The sequence below is a fragment of the Ooceraea biroi genome, chromosome 6, assembly GCF_003672135.1.
Source record: "Ooceraea biroi isolate clonal line C1 chromosome 6, Obir_v5.4, whole genome shotgun sequence".
In the NCBI taxonomy this organism is placed as follows: Eukaryota; Metazoa; Arthropoda; class Insecta; order Hymenoptera; family Formicidae; genus Ooceraea; species Ooceraea biroi.
This window is the reverse complement of record NC_039511.1, coordinates 7,247,256-7,272,648: the sequence shown is the minus strand read 5'-3', so window position 1 is coordinate 7,272,648 and position 25,393 is coordinate 7,247,256. Positions and strand designations below refer to the sequence as shown.

Below are 25,393 nucleotides of genomic sequence, written 5' to 3'. Positions count from 1 at the left end.
CTCAAAATATACAATACCTTTAAAGTCCCACCAGACTGACATCATAATCTTTCTTTGGTGAATATCTGCTTTTCAAGTGTTTTGAGCAGGTTCATCACGCTTGCTCCACGATCTTTTTCGTTTGACGTTGTTGTAGACGATCCATTTTTCGTCGCCTGTTATCATACGTTTCAAAAATCGATCATTTTCCTCACGTTTCAAAAGAGAATCGCGGATGTCAATACGCTTAGTGAGATGAATTTCTTTGAGCTCATGTGGTACCCAAATATCGAGCTTACTAATGTATCCAAGTCGTTTTAAATGGTTTTCAACACTCGATTTCGATATGTTAAGATTCTCAGCAATCTCTCGTGTCGTTAAACGCCGATTGGAATCGATCAGTGCCTTTATTTTGTCATCATCAATTTTGATTGGCCTTCCTGAGCGTGGTGCATCTTTCACATTAAAATCTCCAGATCGAAATTTAGTAAACCAATTTTGACACTGCCGCAGTTTTAAAGCATCTTCGCCATATACATCACATAACTTTTTATGAGCTTGCATAGCGTTTTTCCCTTTTCGGAAGTAATAAAACAAAATATGACGAAAATGTTCTTTTTGATTTTCCATTTTGAAATCGAAGGTAAACAAACAATTTTTAACGAAATCGTGTACTTTCTTTTTCTAAAACAAGCTTGAACTGTGAGTTGTTAACTTACATAATGAATTTGCGGTTTAGAATAAAGTTAGTTACATTTCAAGACATGTATGTCCATCTATTGGAAAACAACGCAATTACTTTTTGGCCAACCCAATAGCATATTTAGATATTTTATATAATTTAATAGAATATTGTTGCAAATCACTTACATTTCCACATCAGTATCGTCCATTTTAGATCCAGGTTACTTTCTTGCTCTGAAGAAGGTCACACCAGTGTAGCCAGAAGCAGTTTCTAATATGTAAATCCGCCCATTGTGTAGTGCATTAGTGAGTTGGTATTACTGTTAAAAAGTTTAAGTTGTTCGCGTGCTTGTCCGATCCGATTGCGCGCCCCGCACGTCCGATTATTCGTTTCGTTTCGTTCTCGTTTTTGTAACGACCTTGTAACTGCACACGTAGTTCATGAACAATACATATTTGTGTTCTTAATAAAACGTGTTCTCACAAGAGCATATTAATGTTCACTTCGCCTTGCGGCTATCACGGAAACATTAACACTAATGATAAAGGTGTCGCCAGACATTTCTTATGTAAGGGTAGATTGACAGATATTTGCATAAGCGCATAAACAGATGTATAAGGAATTAGATTGCACCAGTTCCTTATACACATGCTTATGCGTGCTTATAGCCCAATCAAATTCAAATCTGGCGACACCCTTATCATCAGCATTGTCACTATCACTAGCATTTTCGATGTGATAAATTACTATAAATCAATTGCATGCACCAATTGAACGTTCCTGACGGTAGCGACCCCTACTGGAGACCGGGAGCTAATGGCCTAGTTTACACTGATTGTTTAATACGCGTATCAAATAGTAAAAACTAGTACATTCGTTTAATCATTGGCTGACTAGCTCAAATGTACTATTTGATACGCCTATCAAACGATTGGTATAAACTATGCTTATTATCGATGAAGAAGAAGAAGAACAAAGTCATACAACATGGCGAACGTGAGTGACGCGAACCAAGACGTGTAAGTAAACTTCTTAAGTATAGCAATTTATAAAATCTGTATTTATAACATTTTATTGCATTTTTAATAATAAAAATACAAATTATATTATTTTTTATTTTATTTGCAGAATGATGGATACGAACGACGATATAATATTAAGAGCTGATTGCTCGGTGGGAACACCAGCACCGCCGCCGCTGCCACCAACGCCACCACCGCCGGCTCCGCTGCTGCCGTCGTTCTCGCTGTTGCCACCACCGCCGCCGCCGTCTTCCACGGCGGTACCACCGCTACTGCCACCGTCTGTAGCCGCGATTTAGCCACCCTGTCCTGCAGCATCCCTGACGGGCGCTACATCCTCAACATCTGAGGCATCCACATTACAGACGCGACGTAAGCAATAAATTATATTATTTACGAAACAAAAAGTCGATCAGTATAATACACTACTATATATATTATATAATACACTAAATTATTTTATTATTAAGAGACACGGTAGTGTCTCGCACCAAGTATACGCGCAACGCGAGACCGCACCGTGACACTTTTACGCGAAGCGACGCTTTCGCAGACACTCAGATTATCAGATCTCAACAACGGCTGAATTGATCAAGTTCTAAGTAGGCTCAATCGATAGCTTGGGTATGATTTACATAAGAATAGTGTTTTTAGTTTTGGCCTACGTGCCCTACGAGCAGAGATATTGCGACGCAAAGTCGAAAATCTCGAAATTTTGCGTTAAGAAACGTCGTCGTCGATGGTGTCTCTCTAGTTGATACTTTTGCCGCGAGAGGCGCTAGCGGTATATCTAGATATCTTACAATTAGTAATTTCCGGTTTTATAGAGGTCTTATTTTAATTATAATATATAGGGTATCTCACTTTATCTTATCTTATAATATATAGGGTGTCCGATTTTAAGTGATCCAATCCGAAAAACTTGTATTAGTGATTCTAGAAAAATTTGACACAATAAATTAAACTTTATTTATTCCGATGATTAATTATAATATACTGGGTGTCGACTTTCGATTATAATATATAGGGTGTCCGATTTTAATTGATCAACCCGAAAAACTTGTATTTGTGATTCTAGAAAAATTTGACGCGATAAATTAAACTTCATTTATTCCGATGATTAATTATAATCTACTGGGTGTATACTTTTGATTATAATATATAGGGTGTCCGATTTTAATTGACTAACCCGAAAATCTTGTATTTGTGATTCGAGAAACATTTGACACGATAAATTAAACTTCATTTATCCGATGATTAAAATGTAAAAATAACATCTGTTGAGCTATATTAATTCGCTTTCCTTTTTTAACTTTCTTATTACTCAATTATATTATAATATATAGGTCTCATTTTATAATATAGGGTATCTCACTCTATCTTATAAGAGACACGGTAGTGTCTCGCGCCAAGTATACGCGAAGCGAGACCGCCCCGTAAATCTTTACGCGAAGCGACGTTTTCAGACACGCTTAGATTATCAGATCTTAATAACCTATGAACAGATCATTTTCAGAGTAACCTCAATGGATAGCTTGGGGTCTGATTATATAATAAAAGTGTTTTTATTTTTTTTCTATGTGCATTACGAGTGTAGATATTACGATGCAAAGTCTGAAATTAGACAATTTTCGATTAAGAAACGTCATTACCGTCGTCGTCGTTTGTGCAGTACATTTTTCTATTCCTAGATGGCAGCAGCAGCAGTCGGTCTTTTAATATATAGGGTACTCATTGCGGCTCGAAAACCCCGTCGAATAGGCCCTGAACGAACCCTCTAGGACGCTCCGTTCGCGAGATATCGCGAAAAAACTGTTTGTCAAAGAAAATTGCGAATATCTCTGAAACTATGAGAGATAGAGGGTTGTTTCTGGCAGCATTCGCCGCGGCTCGAAAATGCGATATTACGATTGTACGTTAGCGGAGAAGGTGGAACTGGAAAGAGTTTCTTAATTAAAACAATTAAGTGTTGAATAAAACAATATCTCAATAAAGATACCGCTGTAGCGGCACCTACTGGCATAGCAGCGTTTAATATAGACGGTTTGACAGTTCATAGATTGCTTCAATTACCTGTTGAATATGGTCTTACTACAAACTATAAACAATTGCCTGATCATGTGTTAAAAGTTTTACGAGCAGATCTCAAGGATGTTGTCCTTTTTGTGATTGATGAAGTGTCAATGATATCTAATTTGGCTTTAATGTATATACATCTTCGATTGTCTGAAATATTTAATACCAATGATTGTGAAGACGGTTGGTTCGGTCGAAAGCACATTCTTTTATTTGGCGATCTGCTTTAATTACCTCCTGTACATGAAGGTCCTATTTTTGTACGATTACCAAATGACAAAATTAATAAATGTGTGGGTTCTTTAACTGCTGTTAATTTATGGACTACATTATTTGATTATGATGAGTTGACGATCAATATGCGTCAGCAAGGGGATGACTCTTATCGACAGTTGTTGTCAAGAATTCGTATTGGTTTATTGACAAAGTCTGATTGCGAGATTCTTGAAAATAGACAAATATCGTTTAAAGGTGATTCTTTTGAATCTAGATTAACCGAATTACGTAATTTTATTAATGATTTTCCGTTGGACATTGTTTGTTTATTGCCTACTCGTCATATGTGTGATGTTCTTAATGCTGCAATGTTAAACCGCATTGCTTCGAAAGAGATATTAATTGCCGAAGACACAATTGACTGTATACCATATGTGAGAAAGAAGGTATCAAAAGTATTATCGAATAATGATGATGATAATTCTAAAACTGGACTTTAAAAAGAAATTGCAATTAAGATTGGAACAAAAGTTATGATAAGGCGTAATATTGATGCTACTTTAGGTCTTGTGAATGGTACAATAGCTAAGGTAATATCAGTTGTACAAGATACGTCTACCGATGATGTAGAAAAAATAAAGCTTCTTTTACCATCAGGATTAGAATATTTAATTGAAAGAGTGAGCGTTAAATTTGAAGTGGTGGATAGAGCGTTTGTTACTAGAAAACAATTTCCATTGTGTCTGAGTTATGGAATCACCATTCATAAAAGTCAGGGATTGAGCTTACAAAGTGCTGTTATGGACGTAGGCAACTCTATATTTAATTGCGGTCAAGTTTATGTTGCATTATCACGAGTAACGTCTTTAAAAGGGTTGCATTTAATTAACTATGATCCTTCGTCAGTACTAGCTGATGAAAAAGCTATTAGGGAATATAATCGACTAAGAAATAAGTACAAACCAGAAGCAGAAGTAATTACTGTTACAAAAGAACGCTATCCCAAAGTGAAAGATGTTCCATGGGCATTGTCAAAAGTAAGTGCTTCAATTCAAGAGAATTATCAAAATTAAAAATTACGGTAAAATGTTGCTTGGGTTTTACATGGTTTTCAAACTACAGACAATGTTTCATGTTATGCAAATGCAGCATTACAATGTCTAATTTAAGTCCCATTTAAGTCCCATTAAAAAACAATTGTTTAATTGTAATAAATCAGATGTTTTAAAAATGTTAATGCATAGATATGAAAATGGAATGTGCAGTTTGAATACATATGCAGTACGGCAATATTTAGAAGAACCGTTTTCAATAAATGTAAAACGTGATGTGTTTGAGTTTCTTACAATTCTGTTCACTAAATATGATTGTATAAGACAACTGGTAGAGCATCAAGTAACTTCTACTAGTCGATGTAAATCTTGTGATTATACAAAGGAATTTACTTGTAAGGATGTAGTTATTTCAATACCTATTAACAATTTGGGAAAAAAAGCTATACTCTAATGGTTTATTAAATGTTACAGTTTCACATTGGTGTGAATCTGATGGGTCATGCGAACAGTGTACAGGAAATGATATTTTGTTTAAGACCGAATTAACAGTAACGAAAGATATAGTTATTATTCGTTTAGTATTATTTTCATCTCAAGATGATAAAATGGTGAAAGCAATACGTAAATTTAATATATGTAATATTCCTACAACTAAAGTTTTAATAGCTAGACAAACGTATAAGCTCATGAATGCTATATTTCATAGTGGTTTATGTATTGAGGATGGTCATTACACGAGTATATGTAGAGAAGGAATGTCTAGTAATTGGACTGAAGCTGATGATGCACAAATTAAAAAAAGACAATGGCCTAGAGGTGCTAAAGATATTTATATATTATTCTTACAAAAACTTGATAGTACATAAAGTATATATCAGCTCCCGTATATATACAAGGATACAAGGTCGCTTTGCGCACATTACAGGATTGGTGAGAGTAAAAGAAGTGTTGCATAGTTGCAAAATTATACTGTAATAAAATAACTAATAATTTAGTGCGAAATATCATTTTGCTGATAATAAATGTTATTAATGCCGTTAATAAAACGAAGAAAAAAAGAACTCTACAAAATTAATGATATCACAACAAAATTACCTTTTTAAAAAAAGGTACAAAAAAGGCGCCAAGTATACGCGCGCGAAGAGAAAAAGAACTCTACAAAAATAATGATATCAAACCATTGAGCCAACTATAAAAATGGGTATTTATGCAAATCAGAAAATCTATTATTTTATTATTATGTATACAACATCCTATTCCAATCCAAGCGTTGTTTTAATTCTCTTTAAATATTAGTATAGTATTTTTTCACAAAAATTAATTATTGTACTATTTAAAAAACTCAAGTGGTAGTATTCTTATCAATTAGAAAGAGAATATATGTATATATTGTTTTGAAAAATTATTGTTGTACTACTTTTAAAAAATAAAAAGTGATACATATCTTTTTATTGTCACTCTTTCTCTTCCAATCCAAGTGGTAGTAGCTTTCATTTATCACTTGGATTTTAATTTGTTTGAATTCTAATGGAAGGAATAGAAAACGTAATAGAAAAGAATAAAAGAGGTTACAGTACAAAATGTAAAAAAAATAATATTTAGTTAGTGCAAAAAACTTGGTTAATTAGCAACATAACGCAATTCGTCAAGTTTATTTCTTAAACTGGTTGATTTTCGAGAGTTTTGCTTATTCTAAAACAGTTCTCGTATAGTGCGTGACATGTACAATGCCTTTCCAAAGAGTTCTGATAGGAACAACGAGTAGAAAATTTTTAAAAAAATTATTTCGCCCAAAGGGTGGACCCCTGTTCTTGAACAGAATAAGCTGCTGCTTCCAGTTCTACTAAATCCAGTCCTACGCTTGCCTTGTTTGACTGAATCTTTTCATGATGATAAGAGTTTAAATAGCATAAAGTAAAATATTTTTAAAAATATGATTAAAAAATTCTATTAAGGATTCAGGACAACTTTGCAACCAAATTAAAAAATGAAAGAACTTTTTTAACATCATCAAGAACTTTCATAGAAAGCCGCCAATTCCTAAAAAGTGGGTAACAAAGTGACCTTAGAATGTATGCTGTTACAACTTCATCCATTGAAGTAAAGTTCTGAAAATATATTTAATGAGTTACAATAATTGTATACATTTTGTATAAACGATAAAATTGCAAAAAATTAAAGATTACAAAGACATACTTCAAAAGCATGTAAAGCTCCTGATAGTTTGTTTGCAAAATCATATTTAGGATTGATAAATGATACATTTACTGTAGTCTGTGGAATATTTCGTGGGAAAAAAACTGAGCTTGACAAGTAAAGTTTTATTTCAAAACTTACCTTAGATAATATGGAGTGGAAAAATTTCTCTGTTCCATCAACACTCACTTCCGCATCTTTTATATTAGCATACGGAGCATGTATAATTATCTGCTCGTAAATCGCACCTTCCTCAGTAATCGGTTTAAAATCTGGCTTCGGTGGTTCCTCATCCCCCTCATTCTTTAGTTATCTCGATTCGCGTTATGTATTTAAATCATTAAATTTGATCGTAAACAGTCTATCTATGCATATAAAAACCCTCTGTCCGAAACTCAACATGCATTATTTCTCCAAAAATTGTTAACCTCCACGCGAAGACAGCCGCGCGATCTAAACTAAACATAACGCACAACGCGAATCGAGATAACCAATCAGCATCGCGGAAAAGAGGCAACAATGATTTCGATTTAATATTTAACACGGCTTTTTTAAGAGTGGATAATAAATAACACAAATCCTATTCTAAAAAAGGCATTAAAGGTGTTATTTATTTCATCATGTTTCATCAATACAAATTTGACAGATTGACAGCTGCAGTTTTCACGTTCCTAAGAAATAATAAATTAATATAACCGCACTGACAGCCACTATGACATTTTGACATTCGCAACACGAAGTTCAAGTCACACGAAGTTCGAGCCATGCGAGAGAACCAATCAGCGTCGCAGAAAAGAGGCCTCAATATTCGATAAAAAAGAACTTCACGATGTTAACACGCCTTTTTTAGAATAGGATTATGATTAAAATATTTGCGATTAAAATATCATATTTGCAATAATATTCCTCTTTTCATCAGCTCCCATAACTGCGTGATTATTATCATCATTTCCGTCTTCCATTTCTAAAATATCTACTGGTTCGTTCTCAGTATTAATACAAATATTATGTAAAATGCAACATGCAAGTACAATTAATGGTATCATTTCTGTGTTGTACATATATACATATTTTAGTTTTCGGAATCGTCCTTTTAACATTCCAAACGTTCTTTCAATTATAATACGCGTTTGTGATAATTTTCTATTATAATTACGTTCAATATTATTTAAATGGCCATTATCACGATACGGAGTAAGCATATTGTATGATAACGGGTACGCAGAGTCAGCTAACAGATGACCATGTCGTGGAAAATATCTGTCTACATCATGATGTATCATATTTTTAATATCACTTAACTGCCAAACTTGGGCATCATGAACACTGCCACAAATTCCGACAAAAACATCAATAAATTTCATTTTGTTGTTACAAATACCTTGCAATACTATGGAATAAAATCCTTTTCTATTAATATAACTGACTGGATGTTCAGTAGGACTACTAATAGGAATATGGCAGCCATCAATAACACCTACCACACCTGGAAAATTACTAATAGCAGCAAATTCATTTTGTATGTTTGGTATTTCGTGAATTTCTGGCCATTTTATATAATTTTGTACATTAGCTTGTAGCGTATAAGCCACATTGAAAACACATTTCCATGCAGTGTCTTTGGAAACTCCAAATCGATCTGCAACGGATCTAAAATAAGAGAATAATTTGTAACAACAAAAACTTAAAATTAAATACTATTAAAAATACTATTACACATAAATGGTTTGAAGGTATAGGAAGCAATGGAGAGGAAAAATGGAATAGGATTTGGGATTATTATATTTTATGTATTATATACTATGTTATATATTATGTTATTATGTGTATTATATATTATGTGTGTGTGTGCGCGCGCGCGTGTGCGTGTGCGTGTGATTTATGTGTAAATGTAATATTATATTTTGGTTTATAATAATGTAAGAGAAAAATCGAAAAATATTTAATTGCTACCTATACACTTCTTGATTGACCAAAACCCATACGGCAATAGCTAATTGCTTAGCTGGTGGTAATTTAGGAGAATCATTCCTTTCCAATAATTGTAATCCAAAAGTTTGTATCAACACCTCAAAAGTATTTCTTTCGATGCGAAAATGTGATTTGAAGTCTAATAATAAAATAATAACAATATTAATATAATTGTTATGCAAAAAATAAATAATATTTTTTCATTACCTGTTAAAGAATAATGAAGAACAACATTTTCAAAGTAATTATTGATTTTGAGATGTGCTTCTCTTACATGCGCTATTTCCCAATCATTATTTTCATCATTATTAAAAAAAATGTTCCATAATAAAAATATATCCATCTTATATTTTCTACAAAGATATGGATCATTTTATTATTTTTTACATGTAAAAATATTAATTAATTAGAGAAATAATAAAGTATATACCTTCTATTTTTGTTTTTTTGATATTTTTCACGTGAATTACACGAAACACATCGATTTCTTTAAACAATTGAATGGCTTATTTAACACAAATACATTCGTAGGCATGACGACGATGATATTAATACATTTGTGTATATGACAACACGGGATTATACGTATAAGAGAGAAAGAGAGAGAGAGAGGAGAGAGAAATATTGTTGGAGCTATATGTTCAATATTATAATTTTATTTTAAAATTTAGTTTTTTAAGATTTCCAGTCCGCTATATCGTTTTGTTTTACAAATTTTCTTGTAACATCATGAAAAAAAAACAGAACTTTATACTATTTAATTTAATATAAATATTATAAGATATATTATAAGATATAACTATTGACAATATTAATGAAACGATATAAGAACTATATATAAAATTGTCGATTTCTTGAATTGAAAAAGATGTGTACATTGCAAAAGATAAGGAACGCAAGTGTCTTTCATAACTGAACGCTATATCTCACATATGTAACAACGGATATTTATAGATTACTGTTACGCGTTATTCCATTTTTTGATGCGTAAATCAGAGATGCTCCTATTTACTTTATCGTGCATTATTTTGCAAATATGTTTCAAACAATTCCAAGAATTTTGTTTGCATTTTTACGTTTTCATCGTGATGAGCTTGTCTTTGCTTGCACATTGTTTTAACCCACTTAGGTTCATCACGAAGGCGTTTCCTAGTATTTCTTATATTATCAGACGTATTAGCTACTGCAGAGTTTTCATCCACTTCCTCCTGCCTGTCTTCTCTTGTAGATGAAGATTGTTGTATTCGAAATCTATGGGTACTGGAAGCAATTGATGCAGGTGTCACTTCAGGTTTGTTGTTCATAAAATCATGAATAACATCGAAATATTCCCATGTTTGTCTAGCTCCACCAGTTTGCTTATTAATATCTCGAACACTTATATATTTGCGCTTCAAATTTTTCCATTTAACGCAACATTTTTCCTCGGTCACATTGTATCTTTATCAATAAATTTATTTTTTATTGCTTTCCAGACCTTTTTCTGCACGTAGTTTTTATTTTCTAATAACATTAGATGGTTTCTTATTTCTTCTATTAACAGTTTCGTACATTGATTCGTCCATTGAAATCTGCTTTCTGCAAAGTTTTCTGTAAAGAAAAAAAATTATTAAAATAATTTAACATTATGTTATTTTAATGTCATAAATACACTTAATTTTGAGAAGGATCAAAGGATTTACGATACTTATATGTACACGTACATAATAACTAAGTATATTAAAACTAATAACTAATTATTCTATGTATATATCAAAATAATTGCACAATATACATACCAAATTCAATTTGTTCAACGTCTTGTGGATTCATTGCCTTTTTATAAGAATTTTAATTTTTATTAGTTTTCATTATACAGGGTGATTCAGAACAACCACGCGTCCTTGCAAAGACGTATTCTGGAAGTAATTCTGAGACGATTTTTCCTCTACGAAAATTTTGTCCGAAGCTTACTTTTTGAATTATTAAAGGAAATAGTTAACGAGTAACGGGCCGAGTATAAGAGGCAGACAGGAGTGGCGCGCGACGCGACTTACCGCGGTGCTTACGCGGGGCGCTCAGCTGATCGCGGCACACACAATACCTACTAAATACATGCATGTGATACATCACACACACACACACACACACACGAGTCTCGCGAGTGTCCGCGATTCGTCCGCGGGGTCGCAGAGGGGGTACCGACCCCCCGCGAAGATCGCATAAATAGGATGAAGCGATCGATACTGCAATCAATAATCCCTCGATTATTAAAAGCGAAGAAACAGAGCGAAATGGCAGCGTACACAAATGAAGAATATTACGATATGCTGATGGCACTCGGTGAGTGTCAGGGACAATATCACGTTGCTGCGAGAAGATACGCAGAATTATATCCGAACAGAGCAAGACACCCCAGGCCTAACGTTATACTTGCAGCAGCTCAAAGATTATACGAAACCGGAAGCGTTTTACCGAAGAAAAAAGACACTGGTAGACATCGTGATGCGAGAACCTTACGAAACGTGGAAACAGTCGTTCGTGCTATTAAGCAAGAACCTGAAACTAGCATTCGGGACATTACTCGAGAGCACGAATTGTCTTATTCCACAGTCCAAAGGATATTGAAAGAAGAAAAATTACACGCCTATCATTACACTCGCGTGCAACGCTTACGACAAGAAGACTATCCTCGGAGAAAGAGATTTTGCGAGGATTTCCTCAGAAGAGTGAATGAAGATCCAGAACTTCCGTCTTGCGTAATATTCAGCGATGAATCGCTGTTTACGCGAGAAAGAATATTGAACTCACACAATATGCATGTGTGGGACGCCAAGAATCCTCGACCGACACGACTCAGAAATTTCCAAGTTCGTTGGAAACTGAACGTCTGGACTGGAATTATGGGTACAAAAATATTGGGCCCAGTTATTCTTCCAGAAACATTAAATGGCGCATCGTACATGGAATTTCTGACGGAAAATCTGCCGGACTTTCTGGAAGAAGTACCATTAATAAATAGAAATAAAAGTGTATTTCAACAGGACGGTGCTGGTCCACATAACGCCAGAATCGTCACAAATTTTTTAAATCAGCAATTTCCCAGACGTTGGATGGGCCGGTATGGCCCGATACGGTGGCCTGCAAGATCTTCAGATCTCAATCCACTGGACTTTTTCTTGTGGGGCTACTGCAAGGAAGTCATTTACAGGCAGCTTCCCAAGACCATCGAAGAATTAAATGACAAACTTCACCATGCCATTTTCTCAATCGAGGAAGAAGTTCTGGAGAAAACGCAAGAAAATTTATTGAGACGCATGAGAGCGTGCATCACAATGGACGGCGGACACTTCGAACACTTGCTGTAAAAAGAAGTGTTCTAAAATAATTAATCTGCCCTTTTCAGGACAACCAAATATTTTATTTTCGAGGAACATTCTCTTCGAGTTCGCAAATTATTTTTAAAAAATCGACACGTTACAGGCAGACATTATCTACTATTCACTTGGCAGTACGAATGTTTCGAAGCATTCCCCTGCCGGTTATCATAGTATCTAATTTATCGATCGGATTACATTATCGATAAGTCAGCCTTGACGAATTCATGCAGTTTATTATAAAAACATAACCTGATTGTTGTTATCGAGTTATCTCCGCGTCGGGTTACGTGCGTTGTGTACGCGTTTTTCTTCGAATAATTTTCAATCGCCGAATAATTAACCGGTAGTGATTAACAGTGATGAACCGATAGAGGCATTCGTAAATGCCTCATTCTATCGATCAAGTGTGTGAATAAATCCGTGAAAGTGTTGATACGTGATACAATTTATAAAAGACGTGTCCAGAAAATTTCTGATTGATTACTGTGATAGTGCGTAATGTGTATTTCTTTCTTTGAATAATTTTCAGTCGCCGAATGATTTATCGGTAGCGACTAGCAATAATAAATCGATAGATTCGTTTATCACTCAAGTGCGTCAGTAAATCCGAGTGCGTATCGATACGTGATGACAATTTATGACAGAAAAAAACTTCTGGCTTATTACTCGGTGTGGATTTGTGGATGGAAACGTGAGGTGCGATCTGAGCCACGGTAAAATAATTATTCATCCGTCAAGCTACAATTCGTCAAGTATGAGAACATCGAATCTGTACAGGTGAGTGAATGAATGAGAAGAGAGAGAGAGAGAGAGAGAGTGTGTGTGTGTGTGTGATGTATCACATGCATGTATTTAGTAGGTATCGTGTGTGTAGCGATCAGCTTGAGCGCCCCGCGTAAGCGTCGCGGTAAGTCGCGTCGCGCGCCGCCCCTGTCTGCCTCTTATACTCGGCCCGTTACTCGTTAACTATTTCCTTTAATAATTCAAAAGTAAGCTTCGGACAACATTTTCGTAGAGGAAAAATCGTCTCAGAATTACTTCCAGAATATGTCTTTGCAAGGACGCATGGTTGTTCTGAATCACCCTGTATATCCTTATATTTCCTTAGTTATATTAGTTTTCTTGGAATTCAAGTTCTTTATTAACAGTTCTTTACAAACAATAGAAAGTGAAGGGCAAAAAGCCGTGATAAGAGTTTTGCGTCAAGCACGATACAAATCTTTGGAGCTTATCTATATATATTCTTTTACTTAACTTACAAATTAACAATTAAAAATTGTTTTTCCTTTGTGTCCCTAAGACAATTTCAACCAGTCCTTATGGTTACGATAAGTTATTTAAAATAAAAAAGCAAAGGCGGAGGTTCTTTTTTTTCCTTGAAATGACTGTCGTACGAACCTCGACGAAATGCACAGTACAACCCGATACACATACACGCGCTGCCAAAACATCCTTGTGTGCGTTCGCCCCTTTGAAAGACGGTAGCAGGGAAGGATGTATGTTTAACAGAGCGCCCTTCCAATGCTTCACGAATTCTTCTCAGAGAATCCGCATGAAGCATACTATCTCTACACCGGCGGCATGAAGCTCCACATTCATGGTTGCGTCAAAAGATCGACGACTTGGATACTCATTGTGTTTGATCACCTGCAAATTGAACAAGTAAAATTATTTGGAAAGTGTTCGTTAGATTATTATCTTGATTTATAGATGTAATATCTACGTGAATTACGTATCTGTATTAATTACCGTTGTTTTAATGCCGGCTCTCTCGGCACGTTTCAATCCTTCGACACCAGGTTTATTTGAGATTACTAAAACGATTTCTGCCCCAATGTGCTGAGACGGATTCTGCGTAGCATTGATTAAGGACTGAAGATTTGTACCGCTACCAGATATCAGAACACTTATTCTCTTCAAGGATTTGCTCGAGAACTTTCTCAAAGTTGTTCACTTGTACTTTAAATCCGACCATCTGTGTTATAATACAATTAACAGAACTGTATGAATTTTAGTCGATTATATTATAATTGCATTAGTAGCAAGAATAATTTCTTACTGGAACGTGCATTCATATTTCCGACGACTGCAGGATCTTCATCTTTTAGTTTATTTAAGACTTTTGCCCCGTCTGCTTTAGAACATATTAAAATGGCACTGATACCACAATTAAACGTCCTTAACATTTCGTGTTTACTGATTCCACCTGTGTAAAAAGATTCCATGATTAACATTTATAAGTTATGTGATGTACATTCTTTTTACAATCAGGAAGAAATCCGAAAGTTTAATGTACCTTCAGTTTCGTACAAACGCTACGATGATCGTGATGGTGACTACGGTGATGATGGAAATGGATGTGCGGTATAAGATGGTGCTCGCGTATGCCGCGCACGATGGTCTCCTGCATCTGCCTCCGCTTGTTCCATATCCTCTCGGCGATGCCGAGGGAGATCGCGATGATCATGCCAGCCACCAGGAGAAAAAACGCGGTGTAAACGTCGGTGAGTCTCGCGCTGTGGAAGGTCGCCGGCGTCGCGCACAACGGCATCTTTGGCAGTATCCGTTCTTGTATTTTGTGCTACGTTCAACTACATATCTCCCAATTTTAAAATCTCCTACAATTAAAATAAAGTAAGGTTAGGTTAAGACTTATTACCGTTTTACAGAAAACAAATTTTATAATTTAACAAAATAATTATTTATCAATATATATCTGAACGTAAAAACGTAAAAATATTAATTAATTAGAGGAATAATTAAGTACCTATTCTGTTTTTTCATGCCCTTCAAGTGCAGCGATTTCGTTCAATCCATGGTTGTTAATCCAATCCGATCACGCCAAAGACATGTTATATGGATTCGGATTAGTCTAGGGAAACTTTGAAAGTCTATCGTTGAGTGCCACTGCTCAGTCCGATCAGAGATCCGATTAGCTGTCGTAAACACCCTAGGTTCAGACTCACGTACATATGTTCGCACATACACATTCAAAGCGATTTTGTACTTTTTTTTCGTTGCACCACATCGATGACGACGACGTCGTTGCATCACGTCAACGACGACGACAACAACGACGACCACAACCACGACGACGTTGCCGTATGACATTGCAGCACGTCGATGTGGTGCAACGTCGTCGTCGTCGACGACGTGGTGCAACGTCATCAACATCGACGTGGTGCAACGTTATCGTCGTCGTCGTCGTCGTCGTCGACGTGGTCGTCGTATCGTTGCGTTGTAATTGAGTCGACGACGATGATGTTGCTTGCAATTACTTGCTGTGTTGTACCAAAGGCAGGTCGGTCGGTTGACCACGCCGGCCTCACTGATCGCTCAGCGATGAGCGCGAGATCCGTGCTGGTCGGAGCTTCTTGAACGCGAGAGGAGAGGTGTCAGGAGAGCGGAGCGTAAAAGACTGATCGCAAGTATTTGGTCGAAATAAGGCTTTATTTGACTTCACCACTTGATCCCGGTCGAGAGTGCTGGACCACGCTGTAGCGATCGATGTCCGACGGCTCGATCGTTTGAACGGCAGGACGTGAATCCGAGATCGGAGGTCTAGGAAATCTTGCTCTGCGGAGATCTTGCCGCGCACGTCCTCACGAGCGATCGACGACGGAGGGCACTCTTGCACCGTTCGTTATTACAACAGTTCGAAATTGCAGTTCAATGGCACTCAACGTAGGAGACCTCAACGTAGTAGAGACGCCGAACAACTCCGCGACGGTCGCGATTTGAGAGCGCACCGCGCGATGACTCTGACACTGTTCGGAACGATGACACGAGCGTTATACGATCCACTCGGTATCGCGTCGTAGTCGCTTCTGCCCTTTGTCCGAACGAAAAATCCGAGTGTATCCCCGGATTTTCACGTCCGGGCACGGAGACTAACAGAATTTGCCCTAATTTCGGCTAGAAAATTGCCTTTTATGGGCATGGACAATACGGAGCGAGCGGAATCGTGTTTACGTGTTCTGGAAATAAGTCATCCGAACTGACAACATGTTTTCGGGTATTTGAACGAAGCGGATTTACTTTTCGCGACTAAATTGTAACGGAAATAATGTAACTCAACGTTGAAGAATAATAAATGAAAATTAAAGAGAAGATAACGAAATTTACTGATCTTAAACACTTGCAATTTATGTCTTTATTATGAAATAAAACATTTCCTATGTATCATATTTTTTATAGTTTTTGCGATTTATATTGTAAGATCTGGAAAGATAGTCGAGACTGACAGGTCGTATAGAGGATCAGAATGAAAACAAGTTGATCACAACAGTAGGAGTATTGGCCGTAGACGCTAAGCGTCAGGAACCAGGGATCCCGGAGAGTTCGAGTTCAAATCTAAGGCAGTCTCCTAGTTATTTTTCGCCTCTTACAATATCTTTATCGTAAAATAAACCATTTCCCATGTATTAAAATCATTTTTAATAAACAAGTAAATTTAAATTTTTTATAGTTTTTGCAATTTATATCTTTATCTTAAAATTATCTTACAATAAAACATTATCCATGTATTAAATTAATTTTTAATTCATAATAAATTAAATTATGCATGTGTGAACAGCAGCTTGAGGGACAAAATCGCTTTGCATGTGTATGTGCGAACATATGTACATGAGTCTGAACCAGAATATGGAAACGGAAAACGAAACGTCACGATTCTAACGTACGATTATAATATCTCAGGATTGACTGCACCAATCTTATTCGAATTGGTTGCGATCGAAAGCTCGCATTCACATTTTATTATACAAGTGCCGTTAGATTTTTTATTACGGCTTTAATTCCTGAGATATTTTAATCACAAGTTGATATGACCTGTCAAATGTCATGAATTCCAGATAAGCTACTTGGTAGCACCCGACGTTTATGCAATGAATTTGGTAACACTCGAATATTATACAGTGACTCATTGTTCGGAACCTTATTTTTGATTCATACGGCTATTTACTTTTTTATGTACTTGGCGTCGCGACGCTACCGCGTCGCTTGATACTTAGGCGTCACAATATTTAACAAATACTTAAAAAATTGAACGCTCTTACAACCAATTCTGACCAATAATTAAACTGATAAGGTAAAGAAAATTTTAGTGCTGATGCAGCTCAGTCCTTTAGTCAGCGCTTGTAGCAGCCGATTTTTTAATGCAGCGCTTATGGCAGCCAAAACCTAGCGTCAGACAGCAGCCGCTCTAATAATTACCACCTGTATCACTGTCACCTGCAAATAAAAATAAAAATATGTTATTCATTATTACTACAATCCATGATAATACATACGTAAATACATTTAATTTAATATTTATTTTTATAATACCTTTCTTATCTGTCAAAAATCAATGACAGCGTTTCCTTTTTTTGTGGTAGCTGTAACAATACTGGTGGCTATAATAAAATGAAATTGTGATATGCATCAGCAACAAGAGTGTATTTATTTAAATTTTTTAAATAAAAATTTAAATACGTAATTATCACATTTGAATTATAAAACATAGAGGGGAATCCCCTATTATGAGATATGTCCTAATATAAGATAATGGGATTTCTGCTAAACTAGTGAGCACCATTTGTTAGTTCCACCATGAACTTATTACTCTTGGTGTAAAATGTATTTAGTGAAAAATTCATTGTTCGTTATTGCGTTTAGCCTTTGCAAGAAAAGATTTGTGAAATTGTGAACATGGCAAAGAAACTTGAGGTAAGTCTTTAAACCTTGTTTATTATATAATAAGGAAATGGTTTGCAATAAATTCAATATGCAATGATAGAGTAGAATCATAGTAACAGGAAAATATGCAATTTGTTGAATTGCTTAATTGTAAAGGTTAGATTTCATGATCGCGGAACCGCTAGGCGTGTGGCTCTTATAATGAGATATTCAGGATACTCTTAATATGAGATAATTATTGCTCGAATATGAAGATTATGTAGTGTAATAAAATGAAAGAAAATACTAATTAAGGTTAGAGAAAAGTTAATACGAATTTATATTACGAATTTTTGTGTATTTAATTTTTATAGAATCTGACTATGGAGGTTAGAGATACGAGGAAGCGTCGACAGTGGAATCGTGAAGATTTGGCAAAGGCTGTGGCACAGTATTTTTATAAAACTATCTAATAAAGATTTTAATTGCAATACTGATGTATTTTGCACTTTTAACACCGATTTCTCGAAGTATCTTATATTAGGAGCACACTTTCTCGATCCTGCGTAAAGCTCTTTTTAAAAATTTTTTTTAATTTTCGGAAAAAATAATATTTAAATTAGATTTTTCATTTTACCAACCTAAAGTTTATTAAATTCTCTTCAAGATAACGTATTACATTTTTTAATTCTGCTTATAGATTTCCTTACATTCGGCAAAATCGATATGGTATCTCATAATCGGGGACTTTCCTCTAATGTTCTCACACATGTGAAAAACGAAATACAGTTTCGTTTCAATCAGAAAAAGATTTATGAAAATTAATTTATTCTAATTTAAATGTATGTATTATGTTTTGAGAAATGAGCTTCCTCTACTATTAGAAAATGTCCCCATCAGTTTGTAAAGATCAGAGACATATTCAAATACATATATAGTTGTAGTGATATGATTACTAGTGAAAATGGACATTGGGTTTGTAGTTTTTTATGATACAAAAACTATGAGAGAGCGAGAGAGCTCTCTCCCTCTTTCTTGCTTTCTCGCTCGTTATATAGGTATAAAATATATTTCAAGGTATATTTGAAAGTCACAGTTTATGTACTATTAATAATATTCAGTCAACATAAGGATTATTTTACCTGACAAGGAGAGGGTCCCAGATGCCAACCGAGTTATTCAATGAGCTTTAGTGTGGTAATAGGTAAGGACAATATAAGATTATGCCTACAACATTAGCCGTAGATACGCAGTAGTTTTCGAGAAATCGAGGGTTGACATTAAACGAGCATGTATATCTGGCTTAAATAACGATACTTTAGAGCGTTCGGTTGGTCGTGCGGTGAGCGCGTTAGATTCACGATCACGACTCACGAAGATCATACGTTCGCGCCCCGTTATTTATTTTTTTTATTCAAATAACTTTATTGCAAATTTCAACTATTCTACTTATTAATAATTCATTATTGGCATTATTATTTAAAAGAAAAATAATTAAATTCTAGTGAAAATATAATCATAAAAATTTAATTGTAAAAAACTATTTCCAGAATTAATTTATATTTTGAAATAAATTTCCAACGTTTTATATCGTGATCTCGACTATTACAGCAACGTTTGGTTTGTAAAAATTAACAACAAATAAAATATAACTGAAGGTTAGATCTTGACTTGAAACTACTGATAGAATTTAATAAGAATAAAGTAGGAATAGGAATTAAAATTATAAAGCGTAATTGTATATATTATTATAAAATTCATATATATTTATATCTATGAAGAGTAATTATTTATTACAAATTATTACAAATACTTCGATGGCATTCATTATAAAAATAATGCTAATTCATTGCCTTCGCAATCTTCACAGCTCTCGTCTTTAATTCCTCAGCGAATGCAACAGCGTTGACGTTGCAGAAAAACTCTTTTTTTTATTTCAAAACATAAAGTAATTCTCGAAATATGTTTTTACAATTAAATTTTTATGATTATATTTGCACTAGAACGAATTTAAGTATTTTTCCCTTTTAAATAATAATGCCAATAATGAATTATTAATAAGTAGAATAGTTAATAAGTAGAAATCTGCAATAAAGTTATTTGAATAAAAAAAAATAACGGGGCGCGAACGCATGATCTTCATGAGTCGTGATCGTGAGCCTAACGCGCTCACCTCACGACCAACCGAACGCCCTAAAGTACCGTTTAAATTTAAGCCAGATAACATGCTCGCTTAATATCAACCCTCGATTCTCGAAAATTATTGCGTATCTACGGCTAATTTTGTAGGCATAATCTTATATTGTCCTTACCTATTACCACACCAAAGCTCGTTGAATAACTCGGTTGGCATCTGGGGCCCTCTTTGTGAGATGATTTCTTAAATTATTATACATATAATTAATCAAATAAAATTCAAAGAAGAGAGGCACTAGCTAACAAAAAATGAAAATGTCGACAAAACAAACTTGAAGAGGAAAAGTCTGTAGATTTTAACAAAGTAAAAAGCAATACAACTGAAATGATAATGAAATAATTAGTAAAGATAGATGATACAATAACAGATCCATTGGATTGTTATAACATAAGGAATAAAAATAATAATACTGTAAATAAATGTTGAGCAGTCTATTCATGGCACTTTCAAGAATTCCTTTTCATCATTGTATATTTCTATAGGCAAAACACAAGATAGTAAAAAGAATTGCACAAATAATTTTCCTACTTATATTCAGAAAAAGACATTATTAACAGATAATCAACAACCAAAAAGCAAGAGAATTTAATCTTTTACATATGCATTCGTTCTCTCTCTCTCTCTCTCTCGTTCTCTCGCTCTCTCGCTCTCTCTCTCTCTATCTCTCTCTCTCTTTCGCTTTCTCGTTCTGTCGCTCTCTCCCTCTTTTTTGCTCTCTCGCTTGTTATGTAGGTATAAAAATATATTCCAAGGTACATTTGAAAATCACAGTTTATGTACTATTAATAATACTCAATCAATATAAAGGTTTTCTTCTACCTGAGATGATTTCTTAAATTATCATACATGTGGTTAATCAAATAAAATTCAGAGAAGAGAGGCATTAGCTAACAAAAAACGAAAACATCGACAAAACAAACTTAAAGAGGGAAAGTCTGTAAATTTAAAAAAGTAAAAACGATACAGATCCATTGGATTGTTATAACAGAATGGATAAAAATAATAATACTGTAACTAATAAATGTAATAATGTTGAGCAGTCTATTCATGGCACTTTCAAGACTTTCAAGAATTCCTTTTCATTATTGCATACTTCTATAGGCAAAACACAAGATAGTAAAAAGAATTGTACAAATAATTTTCTTACTTACATTCAGAAAAAGACATAGTCAACAAAAAGCAGGAGAATTTAATCTTTTATATATACATTCGCTCTCTCGCTCTCTCGCTCTCTCTCTCTCTATCTCTCTCTCTCTTTCGCTTTCTCGTTCTGTCGCTCTCTCCCTCTTTTTTGCTCTCTCGCTTGTTATGTAGGTATAAAAATATATTCCAAGGTACATTTGAAAATCACAGTTTATGTACTATTAATAATACTCAATCAATATAAAGGTTTTCTTCTACCTGAGATGATTTCTTAAATTATCATACATGTGGTTAATCAAATAAAATTCAGAGAAGAGAGGCATTAGCTAACAAAAAACGAAAACATCGACAAAACAAACTTAAAGAGGGAAAGTCTGTAAATTTAAAAAAGTAAAAACGATACAGATCCATTGGATTGTTATAACAGAATGGATAAAAATAATAATACTGTAACTAATAAATGTAATAATGTTGAGCAGTCTATTCATGGCACTTTCAAGACTTTCAAGAATTCCTTTTCATTATTGCATACTTCTATAGGCAAAACACAAGATAGTAAAAAGAATTGTACAAATAATTTTCTTACTTACATTCAGAAAAAGACATAGTCAACAAAAAGCAGGAGAATTTAATCTTTTATATATACATTCGCTCTCTCGCTCTCTCGCTCTCTCTCTCTCTCTCGCTCTCTGTCTCGCTCTCTCTCTCTCGCTCTCTCTCTCGCTCTCGCTCTCTCGTTCTGTCGCTCATGCCAACAAGTGGGTTAATCAAATAAAATTATTAATTATTTAGTCAAATAAAATATAAGGAAAGAAATGTACTATGTTATATTTTGTAATAATCGCTTACTGTTCTGTAGATTTTGTAGAATGCTTGAGAGTCTCGATAATATCTTGTCGGCAGACGTCTCAACGTCTCTTTCCTTCTTTGCAAACGCAGTATCACTCTACAAGTCATTATTAATAAGAGAATAATTGTTTTTATAAATAATCTTATAAGAAATCATACAAGAAATCATACAAGAAATCATTACGAGATATTACGAGAGAATGAGACAGTGATAGGGAGGGAGAGTGAAAGAACGAAAGAGCGAGAGGGTGAGAGAGAACGTGAGAGCGAGAGAGCAATAGAGCCAGAAAATGAGAGAGCGAGAGAGTGATAGAGTGATTTAAGAGATTTTATTTACGAAAGCGACAGAACGAAAGAATGACAGATTGAGAGAGCGAATGCATATATAAAAGATTAAAATCTCTCACTCTTTCACTCTCTCGCTCTTTCGTTACCTTGCTCTCTTGCTCACTCGTTCTCTTACTCTGAGAGTAATACTCTCTCGTTCTGTCGCATTCTTTGTTGCCGAGCGTTTAATAAATGCTTTTTTTACCTTTCTTCACAATTGTCTACTAGTGTCACTACGTGAAATACGTTCGCTTTCGTTTGCACAAATTATCAACATCAAAATATCGAGTTTAATCGATAGTATCGCAATGCGTCACTTTATCAATAGACGACGACAACGACGATGACGTTGCACCACGTCAACAACGATGGCATGAATTCGAGATAAGCTACTTGGTAGCGCCCGACGTTTATGCAATGGTCGCTGCTCCTGTCCCCGATCGTGACGACAATAGAGGAAGTAATATTTTACTTATTTACTTAATTAACGGTTTTCATTTTTTTATTGCATTTTAATTTCTTAAAAAATTATATACCTTCTCCAGTGTATATTACTTACTACTTACGTGTATTTTTGTATATTTCATAATACTTAAGTGTATTTTTTTCACTAATATAACTATAAATTAATTTTAATATATTACAGAGTATAGAAAAAGAGGGACAAGAGCTGCAACCAAACGGCAACAGGAGCGCTTCATGCGATTCTTATATCACTTATCGACACACTATAATTGGAGAAGACGGAGAGGAAAAGAAAGAGGAAGAGAAAATTTAAATAATTAAATATTTTAAAAGTTAAAGCACAAATTAATATTTGTTTATATTGTAATGCTTTTGGTTATATTGTCAATGTTTGTTAATATTGTATAATAGTTCCAAACTTCTTCTAAAGTTAAAATATAAATTGTTATAATTTAAAATATGCCTTCAAAACATTTTTGCACGCATAAAACGAGAGTGAGGGAGGAGAGGGAGAGGGAGGGAGGGCGAGGGAGGGAGGGCGAGAGAGGGGAGAGGGGGAGAGAGAGAGAGAGAGAGGGAAGGCGATAATGCGAAATGGAGAGCGAAAGAGAGAAAAAATAGAAGAAAGGATATACATTTACCATCTCTCTTTAGTTCTCTCTCTTTCTCTTTCTCTCTTTATCGCATTCTCTTTTAATCACTCCCTTTCTCTCTCTCTCTCTCTCTCTCTCTCTCTCTCTGTTCCTCTTTTCTCACTCTCGTTTTATGCGTGCAAAAATGTTTTGAAGGCATATTTTAAATTATAACAATTTATATTTTAACTTTAGAAGAAGTAAGGAACTATTATACAATATTAACAAACATTGACAATATAACCAAAAACATTACAATATAAACAAATAATTTAAGCTTTAACTTTGAAAATATTTAATTATTTTAATTTTCTCTTCCTCTTTCTTTTCCTCTCTGTCTTCTCCAATTATAACGTGTCGATACGTGATATAAGAATCGCATAAAGCGTTCCTGTTGCCGTGTGGTTCCAGCTCTTGTCCCTCTTTTTCTATACTCTGCAATTTATTAAAATTAATTTATAGTCATATTAGTGAAAAAATACACTTAAGTATTATGAAATACAAAAATACACGTAAGTAGTACGTAATATACACTAGAGAAAGTATATAATTTTTTAAGAAATTAAAATGCAATAAAAAATGAAAATTATTAATTAAGTAAATAAGTAAAATATTACTTTCTCTATTGTCGTCACGATCGGGGACAAGAGCAGCGACTGGAGCCGCGGCCACTGCAGCAGCGGCGACATTAGCGACGACAGGAGTAGCGACCACTGGTGCAGCGGCCACTGGTTCTGCGGCGACAGCAGTGGCAGCGACAGGAGCGTAAGTACCAGATCTTGACCTGTCGATTTCTATTGTGTCTAACTCCGATAATTCTAAAAAACACTCATCTTCTATATCGTTGTCAAGTATCTATAATTAAAAAATTGAGAGTATTATATTATTATGTACATTATTATGGAAAACTATTATGATTTTCTAATAAAATATAGATAATAGTACTTACATTTTTGTGTTCTGCCATCTGATTTTAGGCGAATATTTGCCTCTATCGACATGAAAGAGAGAAAGCGAGAGGCGAGTGACGTGAAGTACGTAATCTCTTTCGTTTTTACAATTTATCAATACAATCGATAGTATCGCGATAGTATCGCTTAATCAATAGGTACGCTCGATTACTACGCAACGATGTTTTCTATCTGAGTAGACACAAATATTAGGAAAGTGATGGCAGAATACAAAAATGTAAGTACTATTCTCTATATTTTATTAGAAAATCGTAATAGTTTTCCATAATGTACATAATAATTTAATACTCTCTCTTTTTAAATTATAGATACTTGACAACGATACATAGCCCAGTAAAATTAGACTTGAAAAGAGCAAAACTATAAAAAAATTACGAACAAGCTGAATTTTTATGGAGACCTTCATTTCGATGTTGTAATGAAGTCCTGAAAAGTACCCTTAATTTGACCCATGGGTTTTTTTATAGGAGGTGAAAGGGGGTAAATTTTAGTTTTTTGCCATTATCTCGAAAACAATCAATTTTTCGAGAAAAACAGTTATTATCAAAATTGTAGCTCATAAAATTCTTTACAAAAAAGGTTATTATACTTT

The 25,393-nt window shown here is 34.6% G+C and overlaps 1 protein-coding gene and 1 pseudogene across 1 annotated transcript; one reads left to right on the top strand and one right to left on the bottom strand.

Annotated features, from left to right (window-relative positions):
* Nucleotides 1–1,651: 1,651 nt before the first annotated feature.
* Nucleotides 1,652–5,602, top strand: LOC113562144 (annotated as a pseudogene).
* A 4,611-nt stretch (nucleotides 5,603–10,213) lies between these two features.
* LOC113562143 (trihelix transcription factor GT-3b-like) lies at nucleotides 10,214–11,012 on the bottom strand. The gene is given in 3 exon segments (XM_026970500.1): nucleotides 10,214–10,641; nucleotides 10,644–10,790; nucleotides 10,979–11,012. Coding segments are annotated over 3 exon segments (609 nt in total).
* Nucleotides 11,013–25,393: the final 14,381 nt, after the last annotated feature.